Source organism: Charadrius vociferus, unplaced genomic scaffold (genome assembly GCF_000708025.1).
Source record: "Charadrius vociferus isolate BGI_N301 unplaced genomic scaffold, ASM70802v2 scaffold1, whole genome shotgun sequence".
Classification (NCBI taxonomy): Eukaryota; Metazoa; Chordata; class Aves; order Charadriiformes; family Charadriidae; genus Charadrius; species Charadrius vociferus.
Genome location: NW_009647680.1, coordinates 10,858,456 through 10,878,041, shown reverse-complemented (window position 1 = coordinate 10,878,041; position 19,586 = coordinate 10,858,456). Strand labels below are relative to the sequence as shown.

At 43.3% G+C, this 19,586-nt stretch overlaps 1 protein-coding gene across 1 annotated transcript in view; it reads right to left on the bottom strand.

Moving 5' to 3' along the window:
- Positions 1 to 1,021: 1,021 nt before the first annotated feature.
- The window catches only part of GUCY2F (guanylate cyclase 2F, retinal), a 48,329-nt gene continuing 29,764 nt past the window's right edge, over positions 1,022 to 19,586 (bottom strand). Inside the window, exons 17-19 of the mRNA XM_009881258.1 lie at positions 16,945 to 17,039; positions 15,798 to 15,883; positions 1,022 to 1,160 (exon numbers count right to left, since the gene is read on the bottom strand). Of these exons, the coding sequence (XP_009879560.1) occupies positions 1,022 to 1,160; positions 15,798 to 15,883; positions 16,945 to 17,039 (320 nt within the window). The remainder of the gene's footprint in view (positions 1,161 to 15,797; positions 15,884 to 16,944; positions 17,040 to 19,586) is intronic.

Here is a 19,586-nt window from a genome sequence, read left to right as displayed (position 1 = left end):
GGGAAGGAAAAAGAGTGACGTGTTCTAGGCTTTGCACTGCTCAAGTGATGCACTTCTCATTCCCTCAGCCCCACTTTTGCAGGAAAGAAAATTCATGTCTTATTAGTATTACTCAGCTAAAGGAACTGCAGAATGTCATTCTCTGCATCTCAGTTTTCCAATATCTTGGCCTTCTGTTTTCATCCTGCTTTGGGATGAAAAGCATACAATGTTTTAGATATGCTATATGTGTGTGTGTATAAAGCAAAACAAAATGTTCTTCCAGTTTAGATCTGGAATTGCGAAGATGACATATTTTGACATTTTGAGCAGAATCACATTTTGGCATTTGGAAACAAATATTGATTCATACCAAACTGTTTCATTTCAAAACTGTCATTTCAGTTTGAAAATAGCATTAAAATGGCATTTGCAGCTGAAATGTCAATTTAAAAGAAAATGTTTCAGCTTAAATTGACATACAGGAACAAAACATTTTGATTCAAAATTTCCCCTTGTGGGGGAGTAAAAAATATTTTTTGTTTTCAAAAACATTTTTTTTTCCTCAATTGCACTGATTTTCATGAAACCAGAGTTTCCTACAAACAACAACAACAACAAAATTTATCTAATGCAAAACAGTTAAACCATTTCAGCACTTGGCATTATTGTTCAAGTCCAGGCCCAAGTGCAGTCGGACATGGTTGTGCTGCCATGCAGACCTAGCTAAAACGTTTTCTGGGCTCATTCTTGTGACAGATGCTGATGAAGGGCTGGCGCTATCACCATCACCATGACTTTCCTCCCCAATGGACCCCTGCCAAAAATGCACACATACAGCTCTGAGCTGGTGCCCAGTTTCACAAGAGAGGATGGTCAGGATTCATCTGCCTGCTCAGGTTCACCCTCTGAGAGAGCTAAGAGGCTTCATCAATTATACTGCTTTTGGCTGGAAGGGAATTAAATGGAGGGTGTGAGCTCCTCTGCTGGGTTGGCTTCAAGGTGCCCATCCTGATCTTACTAGTTCTTTGCTGTGCTCTTCTCAGATTTCATCCTCTTCAATACTTATTCCAGCCTCCTTCATGCTCCCCAGCTCTTTAAGGGTTGCTTTTGTCAATGTCCTCTTTCTGCCCCTCAGGACAGCTTTGAGTTTCCTAGTCAGCACACCTGGCCAGTTGAAGCTGTAAAACAGAGAAGAAAGGAGGAGTCAGCAACCCTGCTCGCTAAGGAATAGCCTTTTGTTTTGCATCACTTTTCTGTCAGACAAAGCAGAAACATTAGACGTTCTCAAAGCCATCAAGAAGCACCAGGCAAGGAGGGATGCTGGTTGAGAACTGCAGGGATGTGGTGGTCCCAGTAGACCATACAACCACTGGAGCTGTTGCATGGGTTAATGGGACACATAGAGCTTTCATCCAAGGATATCCGCTTTACAAATGTAAATTACATTTACATAAAAACAACCAGAGGGCTTCAGCTGCTCATGAAAAACTTTCCTAACTGTGCACCACAAGCCTCATAAAGCCCCTAGCAAGTAATAAGAGAGAAACTCTGATAATCAGCTGGGGTTTTCTGTGTTTGAGGTCATTCACTGCCACCAATGAGAAATCTGAGGGTCCAGCTGCTCTGACAGCCCCATAATCTCACCAAGCCCAAGACAGGATGGGCAGAGAACCAGAAAGCCCTGACATCCATCTCCGACGCAGGTGTTGTTTCACTGCCATAGCCGGGCACTGATTCTGAGACCATAAGCTTTGCTGAGTACTAGGACTGAAGAGCTGGGCTAACCGAGAGGCTACATCTAGATCCAGGCCACTAAACTGATGTGATGGGGTTGAAATGGATCATTTGCTACGATGCTCTAAGCATCCCTGATGCCCAGGTTCTACCATCTGTCGATAGGCACGGATTTATGACAACATAATGGGGGTTTCAGAGACAAAACAAACATCAAAGACTCGTTCAAGGCCAGAAGCTGAGTGAATGGTTGGGCTTAAGGTAGGTCTCAGCTCTGCAGCTGTCCTGTCCTACATAAAACATTATAAGAAATCAAATTTACTGTGTGTAATAGAAGAAAATATCATTCCAGCTGTTGTAAACTGAAAAGAACCAAATTCTAACCCATACCACTAACACCGTTGTGATTATGCAGGTATTAAAAGTAATGAGTTGAGAAATTGTTGTGTATACACATATGTATGGTTTTAAATTGTACACACCATTGCTGCGTACAATGAACAAGCAATAACTTTAGAAGAGAAATATATGTAAAACTGACTACATGAAGCAGGGATCCCAAAAGCGTAAAATGTGAGGTCTTGATAGGAGGGGAAAAAATGTTATTAGGTCCAAGGACTATTCACACTAATGACCAATCTTTAATATAGAATTGTTAAGCAGCCTAATGAAACTGCCCTTAATGACAGCACGGGGTGAGCTGCCTTATCCATTAGATATCTATAAAGTGTATATATACACATATATAAAGAGTGAGGGGGGATCTAATCAATGCTTATCAATCCTTCAAGGTAGGGTGCCAGGGGGATGGGAACAGTCTTTTTTCCGTGGTGCCCAGTGACAGGACAAGAGGTAACAGGCACAAACTTGAACATAGGAAGTTCCATCTCAATGTGACGAGGGACTTCTTTCTTGTGAGGGTGGCAGAGCAGTGGCACAGGCTGCCCAGAGAGGTGCGGGAGTCTCCTTCTCTGGAGCCGTTCCGACCCCACCTGGACGCCGTCCTGTGCCACTGCTGGAGGTGCCCCTGCTCTGGCAGGGGGTGGCACTGGATGATTTCCAAAGGTCCCTTCCAACCCTGACCATTCTGTGATTCATTCTGTGATTATATATACATATACTTTAAAGTACATATAAAACTGGAGCAAAGTCAACTAATAGCACTGACACCAGAACCAGGTATGCAGGGTTGACTACTCTGACACCTTGTACTGTAGCACCACACATCTAATTCTTTTTTGTAATCATTCAAGGGAATTGTATTTTATTATTTGACCAAAGGTTCTGCAGATGGTGCTTGATGGTCTGGTTACCTGTTCTTGAGGACTGGCTATCAAATCTGGATGCAACAAGAGAAGAGCCAGGACCTCCAAACTCAGCACGCGTCAAGTTCCCTTCACTCTCATACTCAGTGGGAGACCAAGGACAGCCAAGGACAACCAAGGGCAAGAAACAGGCAAGGGATCTAAAAGCAAATTGCTGAATCTTAATCACCCAAATGTATCAACCCAATGAGATTTAGGATTCGGTGGAGGATCCACCCTGAAATTCATTCATTGAACTTTATGAGAAAGAGCTGATGCCCTTGTCAAGGATGATCCCAAATGTTTTGCAACTACTAAGAAAACAAGGAAAATAAATAAATGTCTCTCTTTTTCTTTTTTTTTTTTTTTAAGGCCTTTCTGGTGTTGGATGAAGAAGATATGCCTTCCAGTGTGTTGTGGGGAGATGTCCCTGCATACCAAGAGAGAAGTAGTAGCTGATGCAGAGCAGAAGAAAGAGGGAAGAGAAGAAAGATATGACAGGAAAAAAATCAATAGAAATGAGTGTTTGGTTTCTGCGGGTCTGCTATTAATCTTTGGAGAGATCGTGCAGGCAAAATCATCTGAGATTATCCCTGCAGTGGGGCTGAAGGAGTAAGCTGTACATATACAGGTTTCTGTGTAGGCTTGGGTTTCACCTTTGAGGACAGAGAGAATCTTTATCAAAAGCCCTGCCCTGAATAAGCTTTCAGATCTTAACTGCCGGTCAGCCACACCTTGCTAGTCTATGGCTTGGCCAGCAAGATGCAATGCTTTGGGTGTTTACTGTATTTCCTGAACAAGAAAAAACCTTGAGGGATGTCTTGTCACTAAGCTGAGTTCATGGAATGAGAGGTCAGAACAGCGGGAGAGGCAAGGTCCTGAGGACAAAAAAAAAAAAAAAAGAAAAGAGTGAAAATAACTTAAAATAAATAAGCCTTGGTACTTTTAGGTGATCTCAGACTGGTCTTTTGTCCATGCAGGACACACTCCCTGCATGCTTATATATCTAAATGTCAGCAAAGAACAATACAGGTGACACTAAGATTTATACACCATGGGTCCCTCCATAAATACAGCAGCTACCAAACACAGTGGGGTGAAATCTTGTCCCTTTGAACTCCACAATGAACTCTTGACTTGCATGGCGTCTGAGTCTCATCTCTGATGATCTAAAGTGAGATCAGTCTAAGGATCACAGGGAGTCATTGACCTCCCTGTGGGACAGTTCTCTGCTGGGCCTTGAAGGAAAGAGAAAAATCCCTTTCTTCATATCAGAAGCACTGTAAGATGCTAGGGGTGTGATTCAGTTGCCTGAGGATATTGTCTAGATGTATTTGAGATGCCATGGTTTATCCTGCTTGGTCTTCAGCTGCTGTTTCATCATCCAGGCTTGCACAGGCATGTCTGACAACCATTGTGCTCTGTGTTGAATCCCACTTGCACGGATGGGTTGGTAGGTCCATGTTAAGAACCTATATCCTACTGTGGGAGAAAGTAGAAGGATCGCTAGTGGTATAGCCAAGAGGTTTATCTCCAGGTTACTGGAGGTGCACTTTGGTGTTCCTCATGCTTTGTTGCACTTTTTTATCAAGATCTGGCTAGAACCATCACTTGTCTTCAAAAACAGCTGTCCACCAAGGAAAACAGAGTCCACAGTCACTCTTTCAAGGTTAAAGGATTCATTTTCTGAGCATGAGGAGCAGAGTTCTGACCTTCCTCTAGACTCCAGGCCAGGTGAATGCTCCAAAAGTCCTGAGATGGGGATCCCTATCTTACCGCAGCAAGGACTCTGTGAGACTGTTAACAGTTTACAGTCCCAGATTAGTGGGACTGTAAACTGAGTGAACGGACTATAGATCACTACATCTGAGACCCTTGTAGAGCATCCCTTTTTCAAGGAAAAACAAGCCTATTAATGGCATGATCCCTTTCATCATAAATGCGTAAGATGGATAGATTAGCTGGAAACATCACTAAGCCACCAAGCAGTCACGTGGGAATAAGTGGCTGTTGAGGACGTAATTGCCGCCATTGAAAGCTTCATGCACACAAGAAGGATTGAACAAGAACTGCTGAAAATCTCCAGGTATAAATGCCTTATTGATTTTTCTGCTGTTTCCCATGAATTGAGCCAAGTGGGCTAATGAGGACCTTCTGTTCTCCATAATGTAGTGCTAATCAGCCTTGCTTCAGTGCAGAAGTTTAAGTCTGTGGGTGATATATGTGCTAAATATTTTACTGTCAGTATACGTGCAGTTTTTGCCAAGCAGGGCTAACCCAAGTGAGAGATCCTCTGTGGCTCTGGCATTGGAGGAGTACTTCATGCTCACAGGGGTAGAGCAGCAGGGCGGTCTTCTGTGCCTCAGAGCTTATATTTAGCAGTGAGTGTTCACATATGGTATTGCTTATTCAGGTCTCTGCACAGGATGTCCCATATTTAAATCTTTTTTTTTTTTTTTTTTAAATGAGGAATTTCTGCCCAGCTCCTAGAATAGGGAGAGCCTCAGATAAAAATTTAAAAATCTCTTCAGGAAGATAGAGCAGCCTAGTAACACCCCCTGAGCCTTTAAAAGTTGTGGTTGGGAAAGACTAACACAGCCAAAAGTGCTCTGCTGTGTTTTATCCTTGTGAGAAAATTGGATGGAGCTTTAGTCTTTGGAGTAATGTATCAGCTCAATATGGTGTATCTTAGGGGTTTGTAACCAGCCCACATCGAGGCACCTTTTTCTAAGAAAGGGGAAATAAAGTAAAAGTTAGTTCAGAGGCACTGAATAGAAGCATTATTGCTGCTTTTGGAGCTATTATTAAAAAAACCCAACCATACCGCATTTTCACAGGACGTCAGACCCTCTGTGTTCATGTGTGGGTGTGCAGGCTGATAGGGCAGCCTTGCTCTAGTAGCACCTATTTGATCAGGCACCTCAGGTCATGCTGTTATACTCCATGCAACTTCTGAATTCCAACCAAATCCTCCTAAATCCACATTTATTTCTCATACCAGTAGGTACCATAGTGATGAATAACAGAGCTGCATCCTGTTTCATGTCACAAGATATAGAATTACACTACGCAGGAGATATATGTTATAGGAAAGCAACCATAGGCAATTTGGATTCTTCCAGGCTTGAACTCCAGTTTTATCTCTGTGTTTATCATGGACTGGGCTCTTCCTGGCATAGTGCACATCGACATCCAGTGGATCGATAATACACTGCAGGTAAACACAGTAATACTGTACGTCTTTCAGGAATTAATGTGATAACAGGTCATGAATTTGATAGGAAATCACCCAACAAGGATACTACTATCTCTAGACAGCTTTGCTGCTCTTCTGAGCACCTTTTGAACGAGACACTTTAAAAGAATAATACATATTTTTGACCAAAAAAAAACAAAACAAAAAAAAAAGGCATGACACTAAAACCAGCAAAGTGCAGACAAATGACACATAAGCGACACTAAACAGCAGAGCTACGTTGGGACTGTCCTACAGCTACTACCTCAGATCTAGGCCCTTTTGCCAAGGAGTTTTTCAGCTTTCCTCCTTTTGAACTCTGCAATTTCTTCCGAGGGCAACCCATGAGCTCTACACCTGCAGTGAACATGTAGGCCATTAGAGAAAGAACCAGTTCAGTTTCATCTGCAATAAAGAACAGACCGTAACGGAGACCGAGTGAAAGGTAAGTGTCTTCTGGTGCAAAAAAGGAACACAAATATTGGGCCTGGTTCCGATTTGATTTATTCCCCTCTTGTATCACTTCAGCTCAACTTATTGCAAAGGATGAGGTTAGCTAATTTAATTTTAAGTGTCCCGAAGTTAGGTGCCTGCTCTGAGACAGGCATCTTTTGTAACCTGGATAGCCAGGCACTTCCACAGGGCTCTTGGCACATCTTAGACTCTTCTCCCAGGACGAGATGAATGACTTTGTTGATTGAGGAGCACAAACTAGATATCTATCATGGCTGTATCCAGAATCTGTTAGACAAGATGAATCCTGGGAGAATTATTCCATTATTCCTCTGATCCTCCCCCTCATTCATCAAAGGGGAGAGCAGAACAAAACTGCTGTGAAGATCTTGCCTTCGGTTAGTTCAGCTCCTGCCTCAGTGCCTTTTGGTCTTCCAGGGGTGTTGCTCTCAGAAACTCTCAGCTCTCAAACCTATGGGCACATTTCCAAATGGAAATCCCATTTAACTGTCCCTAGAGACAACTAGTTTTCCCTGAAAGCTTAGCACAAATTTAACAGCATTTCCCAAGGGAGATCAGAGTCAAGTTCCAGCTCTTTTGCCAAGTCTGTCCTACAAACAGAAATGTCCAACCAAGCTGTCCTTCCATGCCTCACCTAAATCCTCAGTTCTGGAAACATCTTCCCTTTTTACAGAAACATTGATCCATGTTTATAAACCCTCCCATGAGTGCTGGAGCCTTTTGGGCTGAGTCCCAAGGACAGGGAAGTCAGGAGGATATAATCCTCATGGGCTGAATGAGAAATAGCTTCTTCTGGGAATCTACAACTCAGGTGGGATTCATCTCTGAAATTTACCTATCTGCAACAGAGATGTCTCCATCTGAGCCAAATATTTTGGGCTCTATTCTGAGTCAGTGGAGGGAAGCAGGCACTGCTGGACCACAGCAGGGGTTTATGACGAAGTAGATGTCCTCTGTGGGGAAGAAGAGCTGTATCTAGAAGTGCTTGTTTCTCTACATTGGCTCTAAAAGATGGGTAAGATGACCAGCTCAGATAGAGGTGTCTATCTAGAGGTAAATAACTTTCAATAAGATGAAATCCTACCAGTTGGAGGGGGAAAAGGAACACTTTGCCTCCATCCCCATTATGCAAGCAGTAGCAAAATTCAGCCACACATGGGTAAACATGAGGGGCTTGTTCTTTGAGCCCACCCAACAGGACTTCATCCACAGGGGAGTGGAGGAGGTTGCTGCCTGTTTCTGCACTATAGTGCAGCAGGTTGTGACCCACAGAAGGTGAAGACCTGACCAAAGTATTTGGGGATCAAGCTCAATATCAGTTTACCTGAGCACCACCTCCAAACTACACTCACACAAATATCAAATAACCCTTTGATAATGACTTGACTTTCATCCATGGCACAATAACAAGACGAAAGATCCAGTCCAAACAGCACCGACACATCTCTCTGGCTTTAAACTTGAAAAAAGGTAGATATAGACTAGATAGAAGGAAGAAATTTTTTTACACTGTGGGTGGTGAGACACTGGCCCAGGTTGCCCAGAAAGGTGGAAAATGACTCATCCCTGGAAACATTCCAGGTCAGGTTGGACGGGGCTCTGAGCAACCTGGTCTAGTTGAAGATGTCCCTGCTCATGGCAGGGTAAGTTGGACTAGATGGCCTTAAAAGGTCCCTTCTCACCCTAACTTTTTTATGATTCTACAATCTCCTGAACTCACTAATGTCTGAGCAACTGGAGAGGGCTCTCACAAAACCCCTCTGTCTGAAGTCAGTTGTTATTTTTCCAAGGTCCTCCCATCCCACCACCTTGTTTCCAAAGCCAGCAGGAGAAAATCTGTAAGATCCTGCACCCCAGCTCTCTGGACCATAAAGGAATTTGCCTTTTCTTTTCTGAATGTGGTGTGTTACAATGATTTTTTCCTGACCATTGGGAACACAAGCCCCTGGCTTGAACCTTGTGCAGCCAGCATGACTTCTAGTTCCCAGTTACAGGGGGAAAAGCTCAGACCCATAGACAGAGCACCTTTATGACTTGGCCACTCTGTACCCTTTGGTGAGAGCAACTGCAACTCAAATTGCCTTGAGACCTGGGCCGTACGGATGCAGACACAGTCTTCTCTGCCCTCCTTTCTCTTTCTTTTATCCCCGCTTCACATAAACCCATATGCTGGAGCAATGCGTAACCTAATGCAAGGCGCAGGTATCCTGGGCAGCCCATTACCTCTCAGCTCGGTGGACCTGCTCCTGGAGCCCTTTCATTGACTGCTTCCCACACACCTTTGTCTTTAAACCAGTCAGGATTGTCTCTGGGGTTACTTGTTTCTGAGGTGATTTATTTTATTTTAACCCATGTTTCATCGTACTCCATTTTTTCTTACTTTAAATGGCTGGCAGCTTTGTAGAAGCAGTTGGCTGGGGAGAGAGGGGCCTAAAAGCAGCACTGAGATGGTTTCTCCTCAGTATTCTTCCCTCTTGTCCCTCAGCCTTGTTGTTCATAAAAGAGCTTTAGGGCTGCTATGTAAAGAGAAAGCCTGTTTAGATGGCACGAGGGAGAGCAGTGTACCCTGATAGGACAGAGATCTCACTTGGCCAGCCCATGCAGTGGGTGCAACACCGTAAAAACATTCCTAGACTCAAGCTGGCTCCTGTTCAGACAGCCCAGATCACTCATCACCGGGTTTCCCTCTGCTTCTCTTTTCAATGGAAGTGTGGGCAGATCCAGGGAGAAACACCCTCAAATGAACTCCTGCAGCCAGAACCAACCCTAGACAGCCTCTCATGCTGCCGAGGTGCTGACTGCTGCTCTCTCTGTCCCTCTGCGAAAATACCCTTCAAAGGGACCGTCACCTCCCACTTCACCTCCCAGTCTGTCTGCGTGAGGCAGGAGAAACTACTGGGCACATCCAGGCACATTTGGGCACACCTCAGCCATGCCTGAGGCCATACCTGCAAGCCAGAATACAATCCACAAAGCCAACCAAGTCCTGAGCACAGTTTCAGAACTACCTTACCCTAAATCCACAGAAATACCCTTGGAAGAAAGGGTAACGCCTTGAATCACATCTTCCAGCCAAAGAATGCCACTACCCAACTTCGCTTCCTTTCTGAATGCTGCATTTAGGGTTTCTTGTTATTGGCAGTTATTCTCTAATCTAATATTCCAGCCAATTCTCAAACCTCAGCTTGCTCAAAAAGAGCTTGTTCAAATATATCAGCTGGAGCAACCACATTCCACATAAGAAATCCTTGTTCAAAGGGAGATGAGTCACTGGCTTTCATCCCCTTTCTCCCCTCAATCAGATTTCAGAGAAAAATTCTTCTTTCTCACCTGCATTATGCTATAACCATGACCAGAATATTCCTTTTTCTTCATTTTGCTGTTGTGTTAGGAGTTCAGAAATAATTTGAGAAGAAAGCAATGATTCTGAAGCAAAAAGCATCTGTCCTGACATTGGGTGATCAAGCCTATGAGCCGGAGGATGCTTTGATTTCCCCAAATAACTCGTTACATGTTATATAAAGTTTATTTATGAAATGTTATGATGCTGTTGTATAACTCCAGCTATGTAAGGACAACAAAGTTCTTTCCCTGCTGTTTGCTCCACAAGCTCTTTTATTTCTGGTTTAAAAGTGCATCGGGTGCAAAACTTCAAATAGGAGCCTGAACGGAAATCCTTTCACTTATCTCCCCAGAGAAACACATCAGCAGCAACAGCAAGAGTAGGGACTCTCTACTGATCATCTCCCATCCTGTCAGGGTGCCTCAGCACCGACAAAAATATGACAGCCTTGTACTGGGTAGAAGAAGAAGTTGTGTTGTCCAAATAGGTGTAATTTTCCTGGTTCATAAAAAGATGTTTCTCATCTGGTGTTGGGAGATAGATTCTTTGAGCATCCTTCACTGCTTCTCACCAACTTCATCTTCAAGCAAGGACCTCAGTGCTTCCTTGAGAGTTAATCCACACGTATGTGAGGATGGGAGAACCCCAAAACTTCCTCCTACCCATGTCTGTATCTAAAGTTTTTAGTGATTTCTCAAGTCAGGTTGTATTTATCCTTGTGGATGGTGGTGGGCTAAATGCTCTATCAGCCCTTCTGGACTTAAGACCTAACTGTATGATTGCATACAAGAGAAGGGATCAGGTTTGATGATAAAAATCCAAAACTCTCATATGTTCTTTCCCTGGGCACTGGGTTCATTGTTAAAAACACTTGAGAGGACCCACAATCTGTATCTTTCTTCACTGAATTGTATTCTCTTTTTTTTTTTTTTTTTTCTCTCCAGTTAACTTTCCTAGATAATTTAAAATAGAATTAGAAAGGGAAGGTTTCTGGATAAAACTACCTCCTGGGATAGAGGGCTCCTGCTGCCTGAAAGCACTATATTCAGTACCAGAGTAAAGAATTTCTGAAACAGGATGGTAAAAGTTGGAAAGTCAGAAGAACAAGTATGTCACTCATCTCCTTGGAACAGCAAATGAACATGATCCTGGCTCTTGGGATTTTTTTTTTCTGCATTTCTTTAACTATTAAATTTTTCCTAGTGCTACATATTTTTTCAGTGTTGTCCCAAATGCAGCTGTGATTTAGTTCAGGTCAGGCTTGTATCTGCTAGATTTGTATAACATCATATTTTTTCTGCTGTTTTGGACAAGAGGAGCGCTCCACCAGTGCTGATGAGGTGCTGCCTGTCGCAGAGCATCACAGGGTGCCAACGTCCAATATCCCATGTTTATAAACAGGCAGCTCTGTGGGTTTTTTTGGGAGGGCTGCTCTTCAGCCCCAAAACTAGTCTCCTGGTTCTCTCTCAAAGAAACCTCACAGCCTTCCTTTAAACCTATCTGACTGTGAAATCTCAGCAAATATCTATCCCACAGGTAGGGTGCTGCTCGACTGCTCAATATGTTTTGTGTTGCTTTATTATCATTTTGTTACACCTTCTCTATGTCCACCCCAATCTGCTGTTGTTTCTTGTGGCAGTATCAGGCTTTTGTGCAAAGCTTTTTTCTTTGCCCTCTGTGGCTATCGCACAATGGATGCCCAACCCACAAGGTCCTGACATACAGTAACACAAATCCTAACAAGCTGCGAGGAAGAAGGAGAAAAAACATTCAATAAAAAAAAATATTCAAGGCAGACATCTGCCAGGGAGGGTGTAGAAATTTGCCTTGGAGCAAGGAAAGGACTAAGGAGTCTACCGAACTGCCTGTCTTGTTCCACATGATGCAAAGTTAACCTAAAGCTCCCTCATAAAACGGGTGAAACTGAGATTTGACCAGACCTTGAGAAAAGGAGGTTATCCTTCAAAAAGGAAAATTCTCCGGGGCAGGAGCCAGCACTGCAATCTGGATGTTAAACTTGCACTTTCCCTGTGTCCTCAGACTACTACTGAACCTCCACCTTATCTTATAAAAAAAAGCATGTGAAGTGGTTTCTTACTTGATTTCCAGTAAGCTTTTTGCTTCTGAAAACAGATATACAGACCCTAAGCAGCTTGTCCTAAGGTTAATTTTAAGAATAACCTTTAGTTCATTTGATTTTATGCATGGTTGGAAGAAAGTAGGGGTGGTAAAAAGCATATTAGGTATTTAAATTGTCTTATTTGTGCTTGCCTGTCTTATTTGTGTCCAGCTCTGGGCTCCCCAGGTCAAGAAGGACAGGGAACTGCTGGAGAGGGTCCAGCAAAGGGCTACAAAGATGATGAGGGGACTGGAGCTCCTTTGTTATAAGGAAAGGCTGAGGGACTTGGGGCTGTTCAGTCTGGAGAAGAGAAGACTGAGGGGGGATCTTATCAATGCTTATAAATCCTTAAAGGGAGGGTGCCGGGGGATGGGAACAGTCTTTGTTCAGTGGTGCCCAGTGACAGGAAAAGAGGGAACGGGCACAAACTTGGACATGGGAAGTTTCATCTCAACATGAGGAGGAACTTCTTTCCTGTGAGGGTGGCAGAGCAGTGGCACAGGCTGCCCAGAGAGGTGGGGGAGTCTCCCCCTCTGGAGCCATCCCAAACCCGCCTGGACGCCGTCCTGTGCCACTGCTGGAGGTGCCCCTGCTCTGGCAGGGGGGGGCACTGGGGGTGCTCCAGAGGTTCCCTCCAACACTGACTAGTCTGGGATTCTGGGATGAATAAAAACGTTTTGTACCCTGTGTGAGCCATGTCACCCACAGCACTTGGGTTTTAAGAGTGAAATGTATTTATCTGAATGTCCTTACACAACTGTAAAGGTATGAAAATGTGGTGCAGACAGTGGCAATCGATGAGAATGTTCCAGCTAATGCTTCCAATAAGTCTGTAATTGGGATTAAACAGAGAGGTTGATGAATATCAATTAAATTTGAATTACATAGGTGCAATAATTGTTCCTTTGTTACTCATTTGGTGGTGGCTTGAGGTTTATTACTAGACAATCAGATGTATTCTTTCAGCAATTTCAGCAATACCAGAAGAAATCGTTATCACAGTATTTCACTGGACCATTAGTATTAACCCAAGCACATAATTATTCTTCCATATTTTTAAGACTGCTGAAGTTTGACTTCTAACCTGCGTATAAACTGAGCTTTGTAAGGTCAAGGACTGTTCTCCAAGTCTCAGGTGCCAAGACTACCGCAAGTACAGTAGGATAATGAAGCTTGATTTGTCCCTAGACATCTATGAACAGTTCTATGAGCTACTTGATCATAGATCTGCTCATAACTGCCTACCAGATCTGGAAAATTACCTTCTCATGTGAAGAAATCCTGCCAAGGACCATGCTTACAGCTTTGTTTGACTGATGGGTTTTATGTCATGGAAAATAATAGGAAGTTAGCACTTCTTTTTTTGTGTGTGTTACCTGCTGTCTTTTCCACAAACCACTGCAGTGCAGACCTGAAATACTCCATATCTCAAAGGCTATGACTTGTCATGGCAGTAAGAAACATTAACAGACTGTGAGCGAAACTAAGCTCATCGAGTTGTCCAGATCCATATGAGTTCCACAAGATAACTTGTGAGGTCAAACACAGACCCAGAGATTTTAATGACGATTAAACCATTTTTCTTAGGGTTACCTTGAGCCCTTTCTTCACACAGAACTTCCACCTCTAGGATCTGACCCTTAAATCAATCCATGGCCCACAATTTTGCATTTCCATACTATGGACATGAGACCAAGCACAATTTAACCTTCTCTTAACACGTACCACTTCTCAGCAAGACCATCACAACTGCCTGTCTATATATGTTTAGGCCACCCAAGTCACAAAATAAAACATGGGATAAAAGCAAATGCTCACGGACCTCATGGAAGGGAAAAACCTAAGTAGAAGATGAGTTGCTTCAGGAGAAGGTGAAAAGATCAGTAGAAGAGGAATTTATTAAGTAGTTCCTCCTTCAGCTCAAAAGCCTACAGATGAGGAAATCCCTATGGAAGTGTATGAGGCAGTGACTCGAAAACACCATATTGGCCAATAAGAGAGAAAAAACTTTCAACCTCTCATAAACTGGCACAAAATTGAACCATCATGATAAGGCTGGAAAAACAGGACGTAATGTCTGATACCTATCTGACAATAGCACAGCCTATGCACGAGCCAGTTCTCCAAATCTTTGCTTTCTTGAACATTCAGTTACTTCATTCTGCCTTTTGACATTTGACTTCTACAGGGTATAGCTTTCATTTTGACCCTGCAGTAGGACTAATTCAGTTTCATATAACTTAGCTTTGTCTTCTGATTACTTTCACATTCATTCAACTGCTGTACGACAGTATATGGGGACAGAACTACTGCAAAAGAACAGTGAAGGTCAGGGCCTTGGGACAAGAGCAGAAGATTACCTCCCTCTCTGCGGTGCTACTGCTGGATTTTTCTGAGGTTACACAAGAGTGCTCAAGCTCCCCTGATCCCGAGTACGTGCGAAAATTTTCTGCCTCCTCTTATTGTCCCCTGTCATTTTCTGTCATTTACAATCCATGTTTAGAAACAGCTTGGGCCTGTGTAAGTCTGACTTTGGCACACATGACCACAGGACAGGCTCTTTGAGGAAAGAGCCTCAACAGTCAACAGAGGCCTAACACATGACTTTTAGATGGCAAAACCAGGATAAGGACCTACGCTCAAGGAAGAAGTCTTGGTGCTTCCTTGGTTGCAGGGGAAGTCAGAGCTAAAGTAAAACCAGGCCCTGTTTGCTGTCAGACATCTGTCTCTGAGCTAGTCACTGTAGGACCTCTTTACAGTCAACAAATCAGGCATCTTGCAAGGATGATTCATCTTCTAATAGAGACGTCCAAGCAGGCCAGTCGAATCAGACGCCCGAGCATGTATTTCTCTTTGTTGACTATAAAGGGAGTCAAGGTTGACCAGCTTTAATGTGGATGACTACACTGTTCTTGTCAAACAAATCCCACTCCCGTTTTTTATGTCCTGACCACAACATCCTTTCCAGGCATACAGCGTGTGACAGACGAACAGGGAGTACTCTGTTTGCAAAGTCAGGCATTGCAAACCTACAAAACAGCTTAATGAATTTCAATCTTTGCTCAACGCCGCTTGTATGGAGGCGACATCATTACGTCTTTAATTACATAACGGTGCCATGTTTTTACAACACAAAGTCTCCTTATTGTTCTGTTCGAATGAACAGCGCTACAGGGAAGAAACGTTTATATGGTGAATGAGGCTGGTGTTTTCTGCAGGAGTTTGACGGAAGGAGAGAAAAAATCTGAGTGCACCAATACACTAATGACACCAGGGTTACGAAAATGTCCCTACCTGTGCGTCTCCCATATGCACACAGAGTAGGAAGGTGGTTCAGGAAGGAAATCCCTGGTGCTCCATCACCAAGGGACTATAGAGGGGAAGCAGCAAGTTTCCATGCCACTTCTTGGGGACTGTGATTAAGGAGAGGAGTTGAAGAAACCGCATCACTTCTGAGTCCCAGTACTATGCCTGAAAATGTAAGTCACCTGAGGGAAATGATGCAGACTTTGCAAACAGGTACCATGGAAAGACAGTTATTCATCTTGTGAACTCCAACAAGGACCTTTTGGTGAATGTGTTGAACAATGATGAAGTCACACTTACCCTGGCTTTATTTCAGGAGGTTTAGGTAAGGGCTTCAGAAAGCCTTTTTTCCCAACTAGCCAATATGTGTCTTCTACTCCTTTACCCTAAAATAAAAACAAAAATACAGATAAAGACCAGCTTTCTGACCACCCTCTTCTCAATACGTAACTTCTTCACTGGGTTTCTGGGGGCTTCATGTATATCCAGAAGCAGAGCACGGCTGGAAGTCTTGGGCTCTCCTCCGTAATGGTTCAGCGATGATTTGAATTTCACTATCCCAAAACAGGACATCTTGTTCAAACTGTCATCTACAAACGGCCCTCATCGATCTGGGTCATTGAAACTACACAGCTTAGCAGAAACGAGAAACTACAGGATCTCTAATCATCTTATTTGGCAGCACTAACATCATTAACTGAGAGATTTTACAGCTGTTACTGGGCTGAGTATCAGACCAATAACTTCCTCTCCCACCACTGATGATTCAGCTTCTAAGGTGAGATGCACCTGATGAAATACAAGTGTCTATATCAGAGTCAATCACTCCTGAGCAGAGAAGTGGAGGAAAACAGACACTTCTAGGGCAATATTCATCTTCACATAAACTGGACCCTGAAAATAAGCCAGGTTAATAATTTCCTAAAGTGCCAATTTATCCCCACTAACTATGTAAAGGTTTCTTTCCATTGACTAAACCTGGAATAATTACCTCAGATCGCCACTTGCAGACGTGTGAACTTGGGTGAGATGATTCCACTTGTCATGAAAGATTGTTGAAGGACCTGGGGCCCTATTCAGATCTCTTACAATAGGAGTTTAAGGCAGGCAAAGGTCCTACCTCAGTCTACTGACTACGTACGGGAAGAAGTGATGTTCTGAGTTATTTATTGTTCTCTTGTTTGGACACTGTGAAAAGTAGCAGCTTCTGTCAAGGGTGGACTAAATAGAGTCCTAAATAAATACTTAGATCCAGCACATACAGATGATTGTTCAATCCCATGGTCCTTCAAGAATTACCTCATGTACTGAAACAACTGATGGGGACAATTTGGGAAGGATCCAGCAGAAGAGTGGTGGATGAAGGCCAAACAAGAGCTTAATATGAAAATTCCTTAAGCAAGAAGATTCCCCTGTGAAGCATTTCGCACAGCCCTGGCCTTCTTACCTTCAGTTCTGTTTTTCCCCTAGGTACAATTTCATAGCCTTCGTTTAGGCTCCGAAGCGTATCCACTGTACTTTGGCTGACATGAATTCTGTAAGCTGGGAAAGGAAAGCAAAACAGCTGAATCACTACACTGCACACACACTGTGAATTCCCCACTGCTTCATACTGGCAAGGAAAAGTCCTCCAAGGTATGCAGGCATGTAGCTGGTGTAGCTGTGTGGTGGTCCTCTATGTAGAGTACGATGCTGATGGATAGATCCTTCCATGCAGGGCTGTAATGAGCACAGGGTGAGAGGAGATCTACACTGGGGACTTCCTGGAGAAGGCTACCAAACACACTAAAGTCCAGCTCTTAATCCAGTACCTAAAGGGGGTCTACAGGAAAGCTGGTGAGGGACTTTTTATCAGGGAGTGTACATGGGGTAATAGTTTCAAACTGGAAGAGGGGAGATTTAGATTAGATATCAGGAAGAAATTCTTGACTGTGAGGGTGGTGAGCCCCTGGTACAGGTTGCCCAGAGAAGCTGTGGCTGCCCCATCCCTGGAGGTGTTCAAGGCCAGGTTGGATGAGGCTCTGAGCAACCTGGTCTGGTGGGAGGTGTCCCTGCCCATGGCAGGGGGGTTGGAACTAGATGATCTTCAAGGTCCCTTCCAACCCAAACCATTCTGTGATTCTATGAAAATAAGGGTACACAGATGACAGCCCCAACTCTTGCCTCCCCTGTCTGCTTCTATGCCTGCAACAAGCCCAAATGCCAAAGTACCTGATCCTGCATCAAATGTAGCCATTACTCACACACTACACACCTTTCTGCCAGTTAGCCCAGTTGTCCTCACAGCTTGTCATGATACAGGCTGTTTTGACTGTGATTTTGCAACCAAAATTTACACCCTCATTCCTTGGCTTTTCATAAAGTCCTTTCAATGGTAAAAAAAGGAATGATAAAAGAAGTAACTTAAAAGTCAGGAGTTCAGCTGAGAGGCAGTTTGTGTATTTAACAGGTTTATGCAAATCTCAAGAGGATCAGTTAGAGGCTTTTTTTTTTTTTTTTTAATTGTTGCATGGAACAGGTGGCTTTTTCTCCGCAGATGTTTGCAATAGATTTCCTTCAAATATATTGTACCACAGTTTGCAGTGGTTTGTTCCCAAAAATGATCCTCTGCAGTAGGGTCAGGTAAATGTAAGTACTGGAAGCACTAGAAACACTCCCAGAGAGAGTCCCTAGAAGTTCAGCAAGTCATGACTCATGTTGGTCATCCACGGAAAGTCAAGTCTGTTTCCAAAGGCGTTGCCTTTTCCTGCCCACCCAAGACCAAACAATACCCTAGCAGAGTACCAGAGCCTCTGGTTACAGACCTGTTACAGGGACACTGCCCAGCCAGAGTGGATTAGTATCAAAGCCAGTAAGTGCCAGGGAATACGCTTCTGGGATTCTGGGATGCCTAGTACAGCATGTGGGATTTATGCAGCCAATGCAAACTTTTTTTTTTTTTTTTAATTGTCACATGCAATAACTACCATAACTACGCAGCAAGAAAGAAAAGAAAAATTGTCCTGCTCCAGACACCCAACCTCATTTGAAAGCTGGGATGAAAAGCAGAGAGATGGAGTTTGCAAGGGGAAATAATGCAAATGTGGCTGTGCATCTGGATCCATCTGGGTTTTTCAGTAATTGATTCCATCCAGAGCTGCCATTAACAGTCTATGAACAAAAAGGGCAAAGGTGGAGATCTTTATCAAATTCCCATCTCCCCCAACTTGTTTTACAGTCATTCCTTGAACTCACTGAAATTTGTTGCTGTTCTGTTAGTGTGAGCAAGCCAAGGAATGTTTCTGAAACATTTTCCCCCAAAATAGTTTTCTTTGTTGTTATTTTTGTTGAATTTTTGTTTCCAATCTGTCAGTCACATTCCCTTCCCCCTGGAAGGATGGGGGATGAACCAATTAAATTTTTTTTTTGCAGAACAATCAGCAAGAAGACCAACACTTCAAATATACAGAGGAAGACCATACAGCTTTGAGCTACATTTCCTGAGACACCAACCTACAATCTTCCTATTCCTCTCTATCTATATACATTTCTATTAGTGTACAATGATGCTCTTGTATCTGCAGTGCTCCTGCTGCCTGCAGTCTCAGTGGGACTTTGCACTTCCAAGGGTCTAAACCTTGAGATTCTTTAAATATCTGTCTTGCCATTAGAAATCTGCTGTCAAAGTATTTCCTCCTTTCCACTGCTTTCCATATGCAATGCCTGCCTCTTAAAAATAAGCCAGCCATTATCACAAGAAAGGCAATTTTCATTAATTAATGATTAGCCTAGTTGTTAGTCTTAATTAGTCTAATCAAAATCACTAGAGCCAGAAATGTGAGGATTGTATGAAAAAGTGAAAAAGCTCCAGTGTGGCATATATATTGCAGCATATTGCTAGCCTGGCAAGACCTCAAGATTTGAATATTAAATATCACAAACTTCATGTAGCTTGTAAACTACCCGTAATGGGTAATTCCTTAGAGGTGTTGAAAATATCAGAGACCAGAGATCAGGGATTAAAATGTATGAGGTGCTGCCTTTGGAAATAAACTTGTACTGATAGCCTGGACATCAAAAGCAAACTTGAAATTCATCCAGGGCTCTGCC